Source organism: Scyliorhinus canicula, chromosome 12, assembly GCF_902713615.1.
Source record: "Scyliorhinus canicula chromosome 12, sScyCan1.1, whole genome shotgun sequence".
Taxonomy (NCBI): Eukaryota; Metazoa; Chordata; class Chondrichthyes; order Carcharhiniformes; family Scyliorhinidae; genus Scyliorhinus; species Scyliorhinus canicula.
The window spans coordinates 33,760,807-33,777,265 of record NC_052157.1 but is presented as its reverse complement, the minus strand read 5'-3'; the positions used below and the strand labels follow the sequence as shown (position 1 = coordinate 33,777,265).

Sequence of the window (16,459 nt, the reverse complement as noted above, 5' to 3'; positions counted from 1 at the left end):
TTCCAGGGATGAGAGACTTTATTTACAAGGTTAGGTTAGAGAAGTTGAGGTTGTTCCCCTTGGAGCAGAGGAGATTATGGGGAGATTTGATAAAGGTCCAAGATTATGACAAGGTGCAGACAGGGTGGACAAAAAACAACTGTTTCCCATTAGGGGATGGTATCAGGACTAGAGGTCACAGGTACAAGAGTTTGGGCAAGAGATACAGGAGGGATGTGAGGAAGATTTTTTCTTACTCAGCGAGTGATAATGACTTGGAACTCGTATGAGGATTTTGGAAATGGAAATAATCAATGATTTCACAAGGAAACTGAATAGGTGAAAACAAACTTGCAAGGCTACTGGAATAGAGTGGGGAATGGAACTGTTTGATCTCTTTACAGAGACGTGATGGACTCAATGGACCAAATAGGGGTGACAGTGGCAATGGTAACGTCACTGAGCTACCAATCCAGAGGCCCAAGCTAATGTTCTGGGACAGGGGTTCAAATCCCACCACGGCAACTGGTGGAATTTAAATTTAATTAAATCTGCAATAGCAAAGCTAGTCTCTGTAATGGTAACTGCCATGAAACTCCTGCCGATTTCCCGAAAACAAAACACATCTCGGTCGCTACATGGTCTGTCCGACATGTGACTCCAGATACATAGTGTGTATCTTAACTGTCCTCTGAAATGGTGTAGCAAGCAATTCAGTTCAAGGGCAATTAAGGGTGGGCAACAAATTCTGACCGTGCCAATGATGCCCACATCCCATGTAAGAATTTAAAAAGTTCGCCTAAAATGAATCTATATGGTTCTCCATGAGTTACAGCTAGCAGCAACGTATACCAATTTCACACCATTCGATTCATTTCAATGGAGAATGTCTTGGCACAATTCAATTTTTGCAGAGCTGCTGGTAGGACAGGGATTTCAGACTGCGACTTCCTAATTTTCACAGTTAACTGCATACGCACTTTTGATCAACATTGCTATCCAATTTGTACTTCAATAAGGATGAGCACCATTAGCTTTACTGTTATTTTTACAGCAAAATTTGGGCCAGCATAAAAAAATTACATTACTTTGTGCCAACGCTGGTTCTAAAGCCCAGTAATGTGAAAACTCACTGATGGCAGATTAATACATTAATTCACCACTTAATAATCTGATTCATAAAGCCATTGAAAAATTCATGGAAGGCTCAAAAAATCACCCATGCTATGAAAACAATAATGCAATAAACTTTTGTTGCATTATGAATTATCATTTGAAATTAATGATCACATACTACTCACGTGCCCTTTCACCTCAATATAAAAGTCAGATAATTAACTCATTAGAGAAAAAACATTTGAGGGTATATTTCAATAATTAGTGCCCTGAGATTTCATCCAATGCATGGATCTCAGTGGAGATGACATCCATGACAACAATTCCTTGTTTTGTTTTACATGCACTGCACTTCTCAGGCTTTAGATCTTATACCGACAAAATTATACAGCGTATTTTTACACGTCTTCAGATAGATTGGAGAGGTTGGGACTGTTCCTCTTTAAAAGAGGAGATTTCATAGAAATGTTCAAAATCATGAGGGAGCTGGAAAGAGTAGTTAGGGAAACTGTTTACGTTCATGTAAGGATCAAGAACGAGAGGGCACAGATTTAAAACGATTTGCAAAAGAAGCAAATGTGATGTGAGAAAAAAACCTTTTCACACAAGTGGTTCAGGTCCGGAATGCACTGCCTGGAAATGTGGTGCAGGTAGGCTCAATCGAGACATTCAAGAGGGCATTGTATGTTTACTTGAACAGAAACAATGTACGGACAAAACAGCAGGGAAATGGCACTAAGTCTGGTGCTCGTTGGAGAGCCAGTGCAGACATGACAGGTCAAATGGTCTCCACCTGCACCGTAACAGTTCTGTGATTTTATGAAGAAACTGTCTTTATTTACGTGCAGCTTTCCTGCAGGTCATCTTGAATTCAATTCAGATCATTCTTTGGGCAAAAATTAAAGCACATGAAACGGAGAAGTCACGATCCAGCAACTGCCAAAGTCAAAGATGTCCTTGACCATGCTTGTCCTCCACAGGCAACAACCCCCAATATCTCCGCAGAACCACAAAAAGAAAGCAAGGTAGTAATTAAATCTCTGCCGCTGGATGGCTTATGTCCAGTTTATATCTTTTTGCTTTTACTGTTTTTAGGATTTTATCAGAACCCTTTGGCCAAATTGAGCCTTATAATTCTCTATTGGGAAAAAAAACAGGTAATTAACAGAAGTGACAATCCCAAGCCTTGGGCTACACGTGTTCAAGCTCCCATGCCATAATTTATGACCTCATCTAAATCGCGTGTCTACATTACTATATTGCAACTCCCTCAATACCTATCCATTACCCCATGAACATCTGTACTCCTGCACATTGTTTCTATTAAAGTGATCATCTAACGGCCCTTTGAATGCCTCGATTGAATCTGCCTCCACCACACGCCAGGCTGTGCATTCCAGACCTGAACTACTTGCGTGAAAAAGCTTATTCTCACATCACATTTGCTTATTTTGTAAATCACTAACTCTGTGCCTCTCGTTCTTGATCCTTATACAAACGGTCACTTAGTGGTATCACTGATTAGTAACTGATGACTAATATATTAAAATACCAAACTGTTCTTACCCACTGTGACCAATAACTTTGTTGTACAGGAAAGATGGTAATCCATACAGCTCAAGGTTGTTATCTACATATACATACTGCAGTTCTGGATATCGCCCTAGGTCTTAAAAAAAAGATACCCATTAGAGAAATTTACTTATAAATTAATGAAGAACCACATTGATGTAGGCTTTGACAAGTTAAAAATTACAGTTCCATTTTAACCAGAACCATTCCGGTAATTGTGAACTAAATCTTTTTTTAGAAATCTTGCTCGAAAACTGCTGAATGAATCTTCCATTTTGATTTAATTGCTGGCAAAATGGTTAAATTTTTTCTTCTGCAGACCAAAAGGTAAATTCTTCATCTTTAAGTGCTGGTTTTTATACTTGAGCATCCTCTGTTGCTCAATTTATTTTAATCAAATATGGGCGCGATCCAACAGCCACGCTGCGCCTGAAAAGCAGTGTGGCCGATAAAAGCCAAGAGACCCCGCTCTTGGGATCTACCAGCTCGCAAGGCGTCGCGAGATCCAACAGGATCTCACGAGATGTTGCGATGCAAAAAATGTGACGCGATTCATTTTGAAAGGTCGAATTTGAATGCTGAATACAGGGTTAAAGGCAGGATTCTTGGAAGTGTGGAGGAACAGAGGGATCTTGGGGTCCATGTACATAGATCCCTCAAAGTTGCCACCCAGGTTGATAGGGCTGTTAAGAAGGCGTATGGTGTGTTGGCTTTCATTAACAGGGGGGATTGAGTTTAAGAGCCGCGAGGTTTTGCTGCAGCTTTATAAAACTCTAGTTAGACCACATTTGGAATACTGTGTCCAGTTCTGGTTGCCTCATTTTAGGAAGGATGTGGATGCTTTGGAGAGGTTACAGATATTTACCAGGATGCTGCCTGGACTGGAGGGCATATCTCATGAAGAAAAGTTGAGGGAGCTAGGGCTTTTCTCACTGCAGCGAAGAAGGCAGAGAGGTGACTTGATAGAGGTGTACAAGGTGATGAGAGGCATGGATAGAGTGGATACCCAGAGACTTTTCCCCAGGGTGGAAATGGCTGCCATGAGGGGCATAATTTGAAGGTGATTGGAGGAAGGTATAGGGGAGATGTCAGAGGTAGGTTCTTTACACAGAGAGTGATAGCTGTGTGTAATGCACTACCACCAGAGGTGGTGGAGTCAGAGTCATTAGGGACATTTAAGCGACTCTTAGACAGGCACATGGACAGCAGTAAATTGAAGGGGTGTAGGTTAGGTTGATCTTAGATTAGGATAAATAGTCGGCACAACATCGTGGGCTGAAGGGCCTGTACTGTGCTGTTCTATGTTCTAATGCAAATCCCACGCATTATGGGCGGGATCACTTTTTGGCAAATCTGTATATACGAGCGAAACAGCCAGTCTCACTCTAATGCATAGTTTCCCCGAGGCACCTGGGGCTTTGGGATTCATCGCCTTCTCCTCCGAAACCCCAGGCGAGCGCTGTTCAGCAGTGGTCCCCACAAACGGGGACCAGGCGGAACGGCACACATGAGGGTCTCCCAAGGAATTGGAGGCCCCAGCTGCATGTCCTTTAGGCAGGGTGGTGCCCTGGCATTGCTGGTGCCAACCTGGCAACCCAGCACTGCCAAGGTGGCACTGCTAGCTGGCAGGGCACTGCCAAGCTGGCAGTTTTTGCGCATGCACGACTGGACTGGGGTTGCCCTGTGTTGGGGGGGGGGGGCATGGGACAATCCCATAGTGCACTCGGGCTGGGGGCTGTGTCGGGAATTGCTTCTGGGGCCTCGGAGACCGGGACACACTCGCTACACTGGGGAGTTCCAGGGAGCGGAGCTCCCTATTGTACATAATGGGACTCTTTGCGGCCTTGGGTTCCCCACTGAGGCTTCATGTACAATGCGAGTTGCTGCGAGCGCCGGGAAACTTGCAGCTAAACACGCTAGCTATAGGACTTTGTTCCCATTTAGTTGAATCGAGCCCATTGACTTCATCAAATGACAGCGAAAGAAAATGAGGTGCAAGAATCAACAAAGAACTTTTGAAACTTGTCATTGTGGACACCTGGCAGTAACACGATTCTAGAGGGCACTGAATTTAATTCAAAACTCATGACACAGTTCAAAGTTAGTACAGATGGCCCAGTAATGATAAATTATGAGATAATAGAATGTGACTGTTGACTCTCTGAATGATAAATCAATGTTAATTTTGTGGAAGATGATCAGAGCGTTTAAAAAAAAGCTGTTTAAATAAGACCTGTTCTGAGTTTGGCCAACTGGTAGTGTTGATAATGTTTGATTCCACAATTACCCCTGCATTGCTCTCACAGAGTGAGAACAAAAGATTGGAGGCGTTTTCTCACCTTCTGGTGAGAACTTGGTGTCCAGTTCAGCTTGTCGGATTTGGGAGATGTGTATCCAGAACTTCAATTTCGAGCTGCCCGATCACAGGAGGGACAGAAATGTGTCGTTTATAAGATAACAGCTGCCATTTCCAGGAGCTAGCGGTTTAGCGCTGACATGTGTTATATAGTAAATTGATAGCATCCATGTTTTTCCAAGTACGGACCAGTGCAAGGACAAAACTTAGCAAAGCTGTATTCTCAAGATCCTGAAGAAGGTACAATTTAAGGAAAAGCTGCTGGTAAACTGTTGAAAGATATAGTTGTTCCATGAAACAAAGTTACAGAAACAGGACTTGGAACAGTAGAAGTGTCATTCTGCTGTCAGTACTTCAAGATCAAATACACTTGAACAAATGTTTTCAAAGTGTATCAATCTAGTGCGAATTTGTAAGATAATTCCTCCACATCAGATTACTCCGTTCAGAACAATTTAAACATAAAGTATTTGATCAGAATCACAGGGGTCATGAACAAATACATTAAAACGGGATCATTTATCATTTGAATCTTAATATGTCCAGCTTAATCTGGGTTCCCCTGAATTTATTCTAGAAGGACCTGCTTCAATTTGTTCGTCTGGACTTTGCAATCTCTATCATGGTAATGGCCTTTCAACTATTATATATTTTAGAAACACTTTAGTAGATCTAAGAATCACAAGTCATCGTTAATTGGGAAGGCAATTCTTCGGTTAAATACATGTATGAAGCTTGTCGATTAAGCATGTAAAATTTGGGAAGACTGGAAAAACACTTGGCCAAACTACTTACTACCACCAATGCTGGGTTTTCAAGATGACGTTGATTTATTTCCAGTTCATTGACATCATTTCCATATTAGGATTGAAAAATATTGGTCAGAGCCTTAGCTATCTCTTCTCTGACTTCCTTCAACAATCTGCAATGTATACCATAAGGGGCCAGTAACTGGCCTATCTTGTGTTCTACAATATATTTACTAGAAATTATTTTTCTGCTCTTATTCCACAATTATTTCTCCGTTAGTAGTCATCATTCTTGTTTCCATCTATTGGGCATGTTTTCATGCCCCACAACTAGATTTTACTCCTTCACAAAGCAGTTGTGCCATTACTTTTCTTTCAAGTTAAAATACGTCAAGAAAAATCCTTACTTTTCCCTTTTACTTAACTTGTCATTTTCACATCCTCTTGTCACCCTACCAATCTCTGATTAACTTTCTCACTGTACTTCGATAACTTTTATGACTTAGAGTATTGTTAATCCTAGTTTTAGCATGTATCTATTAGATTTGTTAACTTTCAGTCATGGCACTTAATTCTTTGGTACCTTCTTCATCTTACTATATCAAACTGTGCCCCATCCAGAATACAATTACTTTTCCTACTCTAATCCACCATTGTTTTGCTTCTGAATTGCCCAGTTAATTTAGGTCACATCTTTTCCAACCTCCATACACTTTGCCTTTTACCCTTTCACCACTTCCATAAATGCTCTTTATCCTTTTCGGCTTTCACACTAAATGTAACAATGTTGTGGCTGCTAGTTCTCAACTACTGTACCAATCACTCATTCTCCACTTGGTTTTGTGCATGTTAAAGAGCAGAGACACACACTTGAAATTTACAATTCAGCCCTGCGTTAACTTTTAAACATTATACACTTCTGTGAGTGTTGTTAATACTGGAGCCCTTATGTCAGACCCAAAAAAATTTGGCATCGACTGGCTGACTGGGAATATTCAGGTGGAGGGGGTAAACAGAATATTCTGAAGCTCAGGGGGCATCATGCTGTTTGTGAAAAAGGGAGTAGAACAGAGACGAGAAAGGAGATGTTCCAGAGCCAAGTTTAGGCAAGTCTATCATTTATGATTGTGAATTCTTATTTTTGGTTGTACCTTGAAGGTTGGATGAAGAATTACCATGGTTATTGTATCTCTTTTCTTTTTCTAGTTTGTGATTGGAAAATAAGGGCCGGGATTCTCCCTTCTGGGGACTAAGTCCCCACGCCGACAGGAGAACTGGCGCCAACCACTCCAGCGTCAACAGGCCCCGAAAGTGCGGAATTCTCTGCACGTTCGGGGGCTAGGTGGACGCCGGAAGGGTTGGCGCCAGTCCAGCCGACGCCGAGAGGACAGCGCGAGTTTGCGCATGCGCCAAAGGGCCGGCCTGATCTCACACATGCGCGGAACCGCAGACCAGTTCTCTGCGCTGGCCATGGCGGTGCCATACAGGGACCAGCACGGAAGAAAGGAGTGCGCCCACGGAACAAGCCCACCTGCAGATCGGTGAATCCTGATCGTGGGCCAGGCCACCGTATGCCCCCCCCCCCCCCCCCCCCCCCCGCGGGGTCAGACCCCCTCCAGGCCTCCCGACTTACCTGCCAGGTCCCACCGGTACGTGATTCACACCGGCGGTAGTGATTCACACTGGCGGGACTGGCTGGGCAAAAACGGACAGCCGCTCGGACCATCGTGGCCCGGAGAATTACTATGGGGGGGAGGGGGGGCTGCCAACGGCACCCGAGTGGCGTGCCGTGAATCCCGCCCCCTCCCGAACAATGGCGGCGAAGAATACGGCAGCCGGCGTCGGAGCAGGATTCGCGCCGCTCCCGGGAATCTCCGGCCAGGCCGGGGGTCGGAGAATCCCGTCCAAGGTTTCTCACACATACCTGGGAAAAATTCTAAGTCGGGAATATATTATAAGCATAAAACAGGCATGAACATTCAACAAAATCTAGTTACAGCAATCACTGATTTCAAACATCAATATTCAGAAACTTGTTGCTCACAGTTTCTAGCAAATATGTTATGGAGATATAAAAATAATAAAATACACACCCTTCCAATGCAGCAAGTAAATTGAATATAGTTTAATATCCAATGACTAAACTCTGATGGATTGTTCTGAATGAAGATCTACATACATTTTGGGCTTCAGTTATTGCTTCACACCCCAAAATCACAAACTAATAGCGGGTAGAATCAAACTAAGTGAATACTGCATTACTGCAATTGATGTCATTTGAGTTATTGCTGGCATGCTGATCTCAAAAACACTACGCCTTTCTAGCTGTGACAGCAATAATGGTGACACAACTATAACAATATTAAGATTGGGTTGTAATTGCGCCAAGATTTTAAGACCTGTGTGATGTTGGAGAAGAAATATGGCAGGGAAAAGTGAGATCATACATCTTTTACAGAAATCTCCTCTGGAGAAACAAAACGACTACACTAAGCAATATTTGCTTCAAGAGGAGATCTTCCACATCCATAGGTTGACTCCAAAAACAATTATACCCAAGAGAATAGGTGTAATAGAACAAACACATAAAAGTCCCAGCAGGGGAAAATAAAGTCAGCCTTGCACACTTTCTAGCCGTTTATAGGTTAAGATGGAAGAAGGTTTTCAGTATTATGGATTGATCGAGGCAAAAAGTTAAAGACCTCAGGAAGCAAATTAAGTATGGGATGCTGGCCAATGAAGACATCAAAGTAACAGTGCACACAGAGAAATCAGTAACAAACTTCCAGTGTACTCTTGTGCATCTAGTTGACTTCATGCTGTGAAGCACACTTGTTTCCCTGAGAGTAAACTATTGTCATGGTGACATTGTCTTGTAGACATGTGGGCTTGAACATCACTAGGTCTGGATCCTACAAAAGGAGGGATTTTTAACGATTGCGTACAATAAAAAAATGTCTTTCTCAAACCAAGTCAGACGACTGTTGCCTACGGTTAAAAGATCCTCGAGTATCTGATGGAAGGGAAATAATTACAAACCGTAAGCAAATTGGATACGAGCCCGGAGTCACACCAACCTGATGATACAGTATTAAGGATAGTAGGTGACTGGTTCCCTGTAACAATCACGGCATCACACGCTGAAGCTCTCTTTGTCTACATATTATGAATATCATGAAACGGCCTTAGTGGAAGAAAAATTATGTCATGATGAGCAGGTGCAGTGGCACAGCATGCTGAAGCTCTAACATTCTGTGCCACTTTCATACAGGATGCGGATTTGTTCTTTCATTCTCCATGTGGTGCATTCCATGCTGTTGTGGGAAGGTACAGAGTGAATGGCAGGTGCATCTTCACAGGGAGGAAATAAATCTAATAGAGAGTGAACCTGCTGCTGTCTCCCCACCTCGTAACTACTCACAAGCCTATAAATCTGGGGCATTTAAATAAATGTTATATTAAATATGTATTCATGAATACTATTAAGTCAATATTAAAAATGATTCCCGTCTGCCACCATCTGATGTCACACTTAACTGGCTAAAATAAAAACCTATTCAGTCTCAAAAAATTTCCTAAACTTAAACTCAACTAACCAAATTATGTAAAAAAAAAAAATGTTTGGCTTCTTCTCATCATAATTTTCCCCTCAGCCTGCTGGTTGAAGGCCCTAATTAAAGTTTCAAACAAGGCAGCATTAAAAATGTAGGTACTTCACAAGAGGATTAAAGTAGCCTCTAAAATTTCCTTCTGTGTTTTAGGGTATTTATGATAAGGGTTGCACTTCAAGGCTTCAGCCTCTCACGAAAGCATGGAAGCTTAAGTGAACACTTTTCTCACAGATAACAGTCTATCAGCAATTTGTTGGATGTTACAATCTAAGTAATGGGTGGGCCTCACGGTAGCATGGTGGTTAGCATCAATGCTTCACAGCTCCAGGGTCCCAGGTTCGATTCCCGGCTGGGTCACTGTCTGTGTGGAGTCTGCACGTCCTCCCTGTGTGTGCGTGGGTTTCCTCCAGGTGCTCCGGTTTCCTCCCACAGTCCAAAGATGTGCGGGTTAGGTGGATTGGCCATGCTAAATTGCCCGTAGTGTAAGGTTAATAGGGGGATTGTTGGGTTACGGGTATACGGGTTACGTGGGTTTAAAGTAGGGTGATCATTGTTCGGCACAACATTGAGGGCCGAAGGGCCTGTTCTGTGCTGTACTGTTCTATGTTCTAAGTACAGACAGGGTGCAGAATTTCCCAGCATGCATCAAAATTATTCTCCCAGTGTACAACATGAAGGCACTGTTCTCTCATGCTGCAACGCAATTTAATTTCCTTTCTTTTTCCAAACTATTCTAAGCCCACCTGGGAAATGATCTTCAACAGCCTTATTCAATTAAAGGTTCATATTCAAGCTTAATGTCCAGGCCTTTTTTTTGATTCAGTGGAAGTGCCTGTGCTCCAGCACTTCTGGTTTGCAATTCTAATCTCTGAGGAGTTGAATAGAAAAGCATAAAACTCTATTTGTTCAATAAAAATCTCACATATAATATGAAGCATTAATGTGCCTGCCAGGTTTTCCGCCCCACTTATTTAGTTAAGAGCGTCGACCCCCAAAAATATTTGCGTGACAGTGCTTACAATGTAGCTTAAAGGGGTTGACTGGTGTATGGCCTGTGCAACAACCTGCGGGTTACTGCTTGGCTACATAGGTTAGAGGGAACACTTCTGCAGACTTCTATGTCATCAAAATAATATAAATTTTCCTGATTAATATCAAGATCAGCCATTTAGAGCCTGGCAGGAACACACTACAATTCTGTAAGGAGTAAGGGTTTGATTGTAAATGCAAAACAAACTTTGGAATGCTTAGTTAGGTCACTTTTGATCAAAGGAGTCAAGATGAGGGAGTAATTTATTAAACTAACCATGAGGTAGAATTTCCCCAGGCAGGGAAGAGGGGTTAGGATTTAAAATGTAAGATTTCCTCCCAGAGATTTTAGCAGCGCTTTTACTGATTTCGGAGCAGAAAATCAGGAGAGACGACATGCCGTTTCTCTGGAGTTTCTACTAAAGTAATGGCAAAACCAAAGAATTATACACTACCATGAAACCCTAGGAATACCCCTTCAGTACTATCGATTCATATGACCATTCATAATGATCCCTAAAGAACCAACAGTCCTGGTTCTTTAGGGATCCTGAAGTTCATTGAATTGCAGAAATGGTTTTGAGTACAAATGCTTGAATGTGGAAAACTGTGGAAAGTTAGATGTAAGAGGAAGAAGAATGGTATGTGACTGTTAATATCTTCTTTGTCTTGTCACTTTCAGTTTTGTTGCACCATAACAGGCTTATAATTCAATGAAAGAAATCACTTGCTAAAAGCTGGAGCATGGCCCTATTACACTCTCATGTCAATCTATTGATTCAATTTTCTTCATCATCTGCATCCAGCACCAATCATACTGGTTCACGAGGGGAAACACCCTCCCTTTTATAGCATACAGCAAATCACCACCACCTTTGCAATAAATTCAGGGGCATACAATAAAGCAACGCTGGTTCAATCCAGACAATAAAAGTATTGTTTCAGAACCTCAAACGTCTGCTCTAATAAAGTTTAAACTTCAGTCGAGACTGGGGCCGTGATTCTCTAGTCCAGCGCCAAATTGCCGGCGCCAAAATGGGAGTACTTTACACTGGCGCCAGTTCTGAGACCCAATTCTCGGGGCCTGGGGGGTCCACACATGCGCAGTTGGGCCGGCGCCAACTAGCGCATGCACACGGTCATCCCCACACCTATCCTGACGCCAAATGGCGCAGGGATCAAGGAGCCGGCGCGGAAGAAAAGAGGTCCACAGCCAGAGAGGCCGGCCCACCGATCGATGGGCCCCGATTGCATGCCAGGCCACTACGGAGGGCCTCTCTGGGGTTGGATCCCCCTCCCCCCACAGGCTGCCCCTGGACCCTTCAACCCTGACGTCCCGCCGGCCCAGAGCATGTTAGAATGGCGCCGGCGGGACTCGGATTTTTTCGGGTGGCCGCTCGCCCAACCGGGCCGGAGAATCGTGGCGCCGCCGGAGGATCGCTGCGACGGCTGTTTGCGTTGATTCTCCGTGCGGCCCGCGCCATGCGCGCCCGCCCATTTTTTCACGTGCGGGAGAATGGCGTCCCTGCGTGATTCTCCGGCCCGGCTGGGGGGGGGGGGGGGGGGTCGGTGAATTGCGGCCATGATATTTGTTAACAAGACAAGAATCTTGTTCACCCCTAGCCCCAATATGATGTGGACATCCTTTCATGTTCACTGAAAAGCAGATGGCATTGTTGCAAAATAGCATACAAAATACCTGATTTTGGAACTTATGACTCACTATTGTGTTCAGGGACGAGAGACAAGCCTCCAGATTTCAACTGGTGGTTTAACACTACATAGGTGAATCAAATTCATGCACCTTTGGGAACCAAGACCATCCAATCTCTATGCAGTAGCCTTCAAAAGATTCTTATACATTTCTGGAATGCATTGAGCAGCAGGAGTTCCCAGAAAGTACCTACATTGGCCAATTTTCAAGCAATCACATGCATTGAAAGTTACTACTCGCTCAGTATATGGTGAGATTTCACAACTAGTGATCACAACATAAGCAAGCTTTACTGCCTGAACCATGAGTTCCACTGGTGGAACATACAGTAGCTCCGGCATACAAGCCAGCTTCCTTTTTGGAATGAAGTTTTGAGGTTTCAAAGGGCAAATTAGATGCCAAAAATAATGTGAACCAGTGGTGGTATAGGTGGTTGCCATTTTGAAATGTAAAAGAAATCACACTGGTAATTAAATCGATGTGACTTGTTTCATTGAGTTAATTAATTCTACAAGAATACCTTCAGCCACAATGCCTGCCGATTTTCCTGTCAAAAATGCCTGCCGATTTTCCTGCCAAAAGCATTTTTTAGAGAGATTGAAGGGATGATTACCTCATTCATATGGGAAGGGAAGTTGGCCAGAATTAAAAAGGTGCTATTACAGAGAGAAAGGCAGGCAGGGGGTTTGGGTCTTCCGAACCTGATGTATTATTATTGGGTGGCGAATGTGGAGAAGGTCCGGAGCTGGGCTAGAGGGTTGACTCCCAATGGGTCAGAATGGAGGAGAGTTTGTGTAGATGGTTGGGGATTGAAGTGACAGTGACAGCGCCGCCTCCAACGAGATACTCAGGGAATCCGGTAGTAATAGCTTTGTTGAGAATTTGGAGGCAGTTTCAACAGCACTTCGGGTTGGGGGCAGGGTCAAGGGAAATGCCGATTTGGGGGAACCATGGGTCTGAGCCAGGGAAGTGGGATGGAAATTTTCAGAGATGGGAAGAGAAAGAAATTAGAACACTAAAAGATATATTTCTTGGGGGTCATTTTGCAGGATTAAAGGAGCTGGGATAGAAGTATGGCCTGGAGCAGGGAGAAATATTTAGACACATGCAGGTTTGAGACTTTGCCAGGAAGGAGATACAGAGCTTCCCAGTAGAGCCGGCTTCCACATTGCTGACGGCAGGGGGACTGGAGAAGGGGGTAGTGTTGGCGGTTTACGGGGCTATTTTGGAGGGGAAGGCACGATTAGAAGGGATCAAGGCAAGTGGGAGGACGAGTTGGGAGAGGGTATGGAGGAGGGGTTCTGGTGTGAGGTGCGCCGGAGAGTGAACGCCTCCACCTCGTGTGCGAGGTTGGGGCAGATACAGCTGAAGGTGATGCATAGAGCATACCTTACAAGGGCGAGGTGAGCCGGCTCCTTGAGGGGGTAGAAGATGTGTGTGAGCGTTGCAGGGACGGCCCCGCAAATCACGTTCATATGTTTTGGTCCTGTCCAAAGCTGGAGGATTACTGGAAGGAGGTGTTTAGGGTAATCTCTAAAGTGGTGCATGTGAAACTGGCCCCGGGCCCGCGGGAGGCCATATTCGGGGTGTCGGACCAGCCGGGGTTGGAAACGGGCGTGGAGGCAGATCTTGTAGCCTTCGCCTCATTGATCGCCCAAAGGCAGATCCTGTTAGGGTTGAGATCAACCTCTCCACCCAGTGCCCTGGCGTGGCGGGGGACCTGCTGGAATTCTTAATGCTTGAAAAGGTCAAATTTGAACTGAGGGGGAAGGTTGGAGGGGTTCTCCAATTCATGGGCGTTATTCATTATGCACTTTCGAGAATTGGATCACATCGAACATTAGGGGGGCTGGGGGGAGGGGGACTGTATGTGTTTATGGTGACTATGGGTGATTCCTGTTTCCTTTTTGTCATTTGTTTATGTTAACATGCAGGCCAATGTTTGTGGATTGGTGAGAGGATGGGATCATTGTTATTGATATGGGGATTGACATTACATTCGTTACTGATTATTGTTTATTGTTGGATGTAAATTTGGGAAATAATGTGAAAAAGGAGCAGAATAAAAAAATATTTTAAAAAAGAATACCTTTAGCCACAATCAAAGTGTTTTAAAAGCTGTCAAATTCATTGTTCTTGGCAACCGCCAAAGACCTCTTCAAATTCACTGAGTCACTTTGGCATCATCCGTAAGGATCCCACTTTGCCTCAGATTTGGCACTTAAGGTTTCAGAACCATCCGTCCGTAACAAATCACCTTCCCCTTCCTTTCCATCTATTGAATTGAATTTTTCCTTTTTTGGTAAAAGTTTGTGTATTAATAGCCTCCCACAATTTGATGGTTTTACATTTGAAAATTCCACTTTTCTTGTCTCGTGATTTTCACTAGAACTGTTTTCGAATCTTTCCACTCCACAGTTTGGCAGGCATTTCCTCCAGATTGTCAATGAGACAACATGGATACTGGTGTTGTTGTCGCTGTCTGATGCATCACTGGAAACTGTTTCAGAGCGATCTTGGTTTTCTATCGCAACACAGGATGTTTTTATTCCATAAAGTAGCTCCGCCAACTAGGTGTTCCTCTGATATCTTTGTTCAACTCAGGGTTTGATTTGGTCCACTTAAGTAAGTATATGCACATTGCATTTCTGGTGAGGAGGTAACTATTCTGACGATTTTCAAGGGTCTATGCCGATAATGGTCAAAATGGCCATGGTACACTTGGTCTTGGGCAGCTTCTTCAGGGCGAATTCCATCTTCAATTCTAACACCAGATTTTCATTAACACCAAATTCCCTCACTGGAGGAGTTATTTGATGAGTGAGCAACTGTTACGACTTTTAGCTTAAAACCAGCTTTGCACGTCATTTGTTTTGATGGAGGACCTATTTCTGTCCATCGACTGCCACATGCAGTCTGCTATGCAAAGATGTGTCTTAAATTCACGCGCATCTTATGGGTAACTTGCCTGCTTGACTCCATGTGCTGACTTAATATGTAAAACATGCACATGGGCTGGGATTCACCAATGTCTCGGCCAAGTGTTCACGCCGGTGTCAAAACTGGCACGAGTGACACCGGCGTCAACGGGCTTCGAGACCCAGTAATTCTCCTCTTCTTCGGGGGCTAGAACAGCGCTGAAGTGCAGTCCGCTGCTCCGCGCATGCGCGCCACGGCTGTCTCCGCAGCAGTGCATGCACGTGGTTGCCATCTTCGCGCCGGCGGGGATCAACATGTTGGCGACCGAACAGCGGGCCCACGCGGCAGGAGGTAGACCTCCTGCCGATCGGAAGACCTCCCCGAGCGCGGGCCTGGACCCCGTGGAGGCCCCCCCTGGAGTCAGATCCCCGCCGCCCCCCCCCCCCCCCCCCCCCCCCCCCCCACCAGGACATCCACATCGGCCGTGGGTCCGGGCTCCCGCCGGGTGGTACCAGGTCTGAACCACGCCAGCGGGACTCGGCGGGAGTTCGGCCCACCGCGCACGGAGAATGGCGGTGGGGGCCTATTTCAGCGACCCCCAACCTGCGCCATGGCAACTGCGTTTGCCGACAATTTGCCGTTCGCCGGAGAATTGGCGGCCTGGCATGGCGGGATTCTCGTGCCTCCCCGGCGAGAGAAGCGTTTTTTAGCAGAAAATGGGGATCCACTTATAGGCTGAGACTAAGCGTAAGCATGGTTTTTGGCACTGAAAAAATGGCACAGTCTCATACATCAGGATGACTTATAGGTCGGGATTCTCGGGAGTAGTTTACCCTGCCACTACCACCAACAAGAATGGAGAATTTGGTGCTCAGCCAAAGCTCCATTCACTGCAGCGGTACCAGAATCACATTGGCATGAACCGACGGAGAATTCCCGCCATACGCTGTGAAGTAGGATAGTTCATCCTTTTGTTCATTCTAGAACAACGTGATTTTGTAGATATGGGGCTAGAATTATAAATAAATCATGAATGCAGAGGCAGAGAAACTCGCTGACGTTCCGGCATTCTAACCTCCCGGAAATTGCCAGGAAAGTTTGAACTTCTAAAGGGCAATTCCCCATGATCCTCGACAAAGGCTTTCAATTCGGAGTTAGACTTGGAGACTTTGGATAGTTCCAAAATACCTACCTGGAGGTTACCCAGGAAAGCTGAGATAGAAATGTCTTAATCTAACTCCAGGGTAACTGCAGAACTGACCCCTGATCACTCTCACAGACTACCCACCTCCACTCCAGTTCCCTATTTACCCCCCTGACCTACCAACCAACTCCCCAATCCCCTGACTAACCCCCCCCCCCAAAACCTGGACCTGACTACTACTCCAGACCACGCTAATCACGCTAATTCCCG

General features: G+C 44.7%; 1 protein-coding gene across 2 annotated transcripts in view; it reads right to left on the bottom strand.

The window, feature by feature from the left end:
* The window catches only part of lrrc28 (leucine rich repeat containing 28), a 79,042-nt gene that overhangs the window by 10,871 nt on the left and 51,712 nt on the right, over window positions 1–16,459 (bottom strand). For both annotated transcript variants that reach the window (XM_038813400.1, XM_038813399.1), the window contains exon 7: window positions 2,662–2,764. In XM_038813400.1, coding sequence (XP_038669328.1) covers window positions 2,662–2,764 — 103 coding nt within the window. The remainder of the gene's footprint in view (window positions 1–2,661; window positions 2,765–16,459) is intronic.